The 4,350-nt window shown below is 41.0% G+C and overlaps 1 protein-coding gene across 2 annotated transcripts in view; it reads right to left on the bottom strand.

Moving 5' to 3' along the window:
- SYCP1 (synaptonemal complex protein 1) overlaps window positions 1-4,350 on the bottom strand; it is a 147,263-nt gene that overhangs the window by 53,398 nt on the left and 89,515 nt on the right. For both annotated transcript variants that reach the window (XM_010830745.1, XM_010830744.1), the window contains exons 21-22: window positions 2,884-2,946; window positions 2,648-2,710 (exon numbers count right to left, since the gene is read on the bottom strand). In XM_010830745.1, coding sequence (XP_010829047.1) covers window positions 2,648-2,710; window positions 2,884-2,946 — 126 coding nt within the window. The remainder of the gene's footprint in view (window positions 1-2,647; window positions 2,711-2,883; window positions 2,947-4,350) is intronic.

Consider the following 4,350-nt stretch of genomic DNA (forward strand, 5'->3'; position numbering starts at 1 on the left):
CACCCTTATGGCAGAAAGTGAAGAGGAACTCAAAAGCCTCTTGATGAAAGTGAAGGAGAGTGAAAAAGTTGGCTTAAAGCTCAACATTCAGAAAACGAAGATCATGGCATCCAGTCCCATCAATTCATGGGAAATAGATGGACAAACAGTGGAAACAGTGTCAGACTTTATTTTTTTGTGCTCCCAAATCACTGCAGATGGTGACTGCAGCCATGAAATTAAAGGACGCTTACTCCTTGGAAGGAAAGTTATGATCAACCTAGATAGCATATTAAAAAGCAGAGACATTACTTTGCCAACAAAGGTCTGTCTAGTCAAGGCTATGGTTTTTCCAGCGGTCATGTATGGATGTGAGAGTTGGGACTGTGGAAGAAAGCTGAGCACCGAAGAATTGATGCTTTTGAACTGTGGTGTTGGAGAAGACTCTTGAGCGTCCCTTGGATTGCAAGGAGATCCAACCAGTCCATCCTAAAGGAGATCAGTCCTGGGTGTTCACTGGAAGGACTGATGTTGAAGCTGAAACTCCAATACTTTAAATAAATAACTGAACACCATTCAAACACTAAACACTAAGAAGAAAATTAGTATAATTATAACAATAAAACAGAAGAATTACTCTCTAAGGCAAGAGAATATTACTACATAAAGGGAGTGTCTTTATTATGGAAAAAAAAGTTCTATTATATGTAGAAAAAAACCCACTCCCTTATCTATGCAGTAGTATATCACAGACAGAAGTGGTAAAGAAAATAATGGGCAAGCTATACACAGACTAAAATAAATGTTGGATTCTGACTTAAAGCCTGCCATCAGATGAGGCTATACAATTGAAGTACATTAACTTACTTGCCACTATAAAGCCTGCCACCAGATGCAGCTTAATTGTCACTTGCCACTCACTGATAGGATTTTGCTATGAATCTGCAAATAACTGATTTATTATGGTCTCTATCAGACTTTACTTTTTTGGGCTCCAAAATCACTGCAGATGGTGACTGCAGCCATGAAATTAAAAGACGCTTACTCCTTGGAAGGAAAGTTATGTCCAACCTAGATAGCATATTCAAAAGCAGAGACATCACTTTGCCAACAAAGGTCCACCCAGTCAAGGCTATGGTTTTTCCTGTGGTCATGTATGGATGTGAGAGTTGGACTGTGAAGAAGGCTGAGTGCTGAAGAATTGATGCCTTTGAACTGTGGTGTTGGAGAAGACTCTTGAGAGTCCCTTGGACTGCAAGGAGATCCAACCAGTCCATTCTGAAGGAGATCAGCCCTGGGATTTCTTTGGAGGGAATGATGCTGAAGCTGAAACTCCAGTACTTTGGCCACCTCATGTGAAGAGTTGACTCATTGGAAAAGATCCTGATGCTGGGAGGGATTGGGGGCAGGAGGAGAAGGGGACGACAGAGGATGAGATGGCTGGATGGCATCACTGACTCGATGGACATGAGTTTGAGTGAACTCCGGGAGATGGTGATGGACAGGGAGGCCTGGCGTGCTGCAGTTCATGGGGTTGCGAAGAGTCAGACACGACTGAGCGACTAAACTAAACTGAACTGATGCAGTCACAGAGAAGGCACTGGCACCCTACTCCAGTACTCTTGCCTGGCAAATCCCATGGATGGAGGAGGAGCAAATCCCTGGTAGGCTGCAGTCCATGGGGTCGCGAAGAGTCGGACACGACTGAGCAACTTCACTTTCACTTTTCACTTTCATGCATTGGAGAAGGAAATGGCAACCCACTCCAGTGTTCTTGCCTGAAGAATCCCAGGGACAGAGGAGCCTGGTAGGCTGCCGTCTATGGGGTCGCACAGAGTCGGACACGACTGAAGTGACTTAGCAGTTAGCTATGCAGTCAAACCTCTCTGCTAATAATAATCTGTATTTGCAGCTGATCCCCAGTGCTAACATACCTCAGCTCCACCTGAGATCATCAGGCATTAGATTCTCATAAGGAGCATGCAACCTAGATCCCTCAGCACACACAGTTCACAGTAGGGTTTGCACTCCTATGAGAATCTAATGCCTCCACTGATTTGACAGGAGGCAGAGCTCAAGAGGCAATAAGATTGATGGGGAGTGGATGAAGCTTTGGTCACTTGCCTGTCACTCATCTGTTTGCAGCCTGGTTCCTAATAGGCTATGAACCAGTCCATGGCCCAGAGGTTGGGGACCCCTGGCTTAAATGATTTTAACACAGCTAAACCAAAGATGTGTGTTCTATTAAAACTAAAATAACTGCTACAATATAAAGGGCTTTGTTGCTATGGTTCAGTCACTAAGTCATGTCTGACTTTTTGCAACCTCATCAACACACCAGGCCTTCCTGTCCTTCACTATCCTTCACTGGCCTGGGCTTCCCAGGTAGCATTAGTGGTAAAGAACCTGCCTGCCAATACAGAAGATGTAAGAGATGTGGGTTTGATCCCTGGGTCCGGAAGATCCCCTGGAGAAGGGCATGGCAGCCCACTCCAATATTCTTTCCTGGAGAATCCCATGGACAGAATAGCCTGGCAGGCTACATTTCATAGGATTGCAAAGAGTCGGACATGAATGAAGTGACTTAGCACACACACAAAGGGCTTAAATTTCTAAATTCTCATCTATGTACTAGTATTTTTTTTTCTTAAATAAAGATTCCAAATACCTTTATCTCATAAACATTCAGCTGCTTGCTTTCTGCTGTACTCTTTTTTTTAAAGGCCTTATTCTGTTAGAAGTAAAAAATAAAGAATTATGTTTAATATCAAAGTGATTCAAACTTATACTTTCACTGACTTAGACTAAATTACTAAAGTAAAGGAAAGAATTATTCTCTAAAACTGCAGTGAATATAAAGGGTTTTTTTAAAAAAGTAATTTGATTTTGAGAATCAGTACATACCTCCTGCTGGAGTTCTTCAATAAACTTGCTTTTATTTTCAACCTGTTTCCTCAAATTGTTACACTAAAAAATGAAGAGAAATTAAAATTATTTTATTCAATATTCCAGTCAAAATAAATACTTTCAAACTAACAAAAATATTAACGTAGAGATTACTTCAAAAACTATGTCATTAGGACTTCCCTGATGGTGCCTTGGTTAAGAATCCACCTGCCAATACAGGGAACATGGGTTCAATCTTTGGTCTGGGAAGATGCCACATGCTGTGGAACAACCAAGCCCATGCACCACAACTACTGAGCCCACACTCTAGAGCCCATGCACAACTACTGAGCTAACATGCTGCAAGTACTGAAGCCCATGAGCCTAGAACGCATGCTCTACAAGAAAACCCACTGCAACAAGAAGCCCATGCACTGCAACAAAGAGCAGCCCCCATTCACTGCAACTAAAGAAAGCCCACGTGCAGCAACGAAGACCTAGCCCAGTCAAAACTAAATAGTCGTGTCATTAAATAATTCTATTAATGTCAAACCTACCTAGGGTAAAGGAGATAAGAGATAAAACTGAGAGCTCACTAAAGGTACAGAATCCAGTAAGACAAGCCTGCATAAAGTCCCAAACTCAAAAGACTACCTAATCAGTGAAAGTATAAATAAGAAATAAATCTGCCACATAGAAGAATACAGTAAGGAAACTTGTCTTGACCCTGGCACTGAGTGAATGGTATAAAAACTGTCATGAAAATCTGTAGTAGCCATGAAGTGGCCTTATATTTGGGGGGGTGGGCCAGGGGTTAGTTACAACTGAATTCATGTTATCTCAATAATCTTAAAAAACTTCAAATGGGCTCCGGTTAGTAGTGCCCTCAAGATAATCTTTTTGGGAGGATAACAATTTCAACACAAGCCTCAGAAAATTACCACAGATAGTTCCAAGAAATAAAAAAATGTAAGGAAATAAGGCTCCAAGAGTAAAAATCAGTAGAAAGAACAAAGAGCAAAATCAGAACTGAAAAGGCTTCAGATATTGAAATAATTAAACAAAGAATATCAAATTAAAATATTTTAAATATTGTTTTTAAAGACCTGAAACTATGAAAAAGAAACAGACCATAAAGGAAAATTGATCAGATTTTTAGAACTAATTAAAACTTCAGTATGCAGGTCAGGAAGCAACAGTTAGAACTGGACATGGAACAACAGACTAGTTCCAAATAGGAAAAGGAGTTCGTCAAGGCTGTATATTGTCACCCTGCTTATTTAACTTCTATGCAGAGTACATCATGAGAAACGCTGGACTGGAAGAAACACAAGCTGGAATCAAGATTGCCGGGAGAAATATCAATCACCTCAGATATGCAGATGACATCACCCTTATGGCAGAAAGTGAAGAGGAACTCAAAAGCCTCTTGATGAAAGTGAAGGAGAGTGAAAAAGTTGGCTTAAAACTCAACATTCAGAAAAC

This window comes from Bison bison, unplaced genomic scaffold (genome assembly GCF_000754665.1).
Source record: "Bison bison bison isolate TAMUID 2011002044 unplaced genomic scaffold, Bison_UMD1.0 scf7180017864519, whole genome shotgun sequence".
Classification (NCBI taxonomy): Eukaryota; Metazoa; Chordata; class Mammalia; order Artiodactyla; family Bovidae; genus Bison; species Bison bison.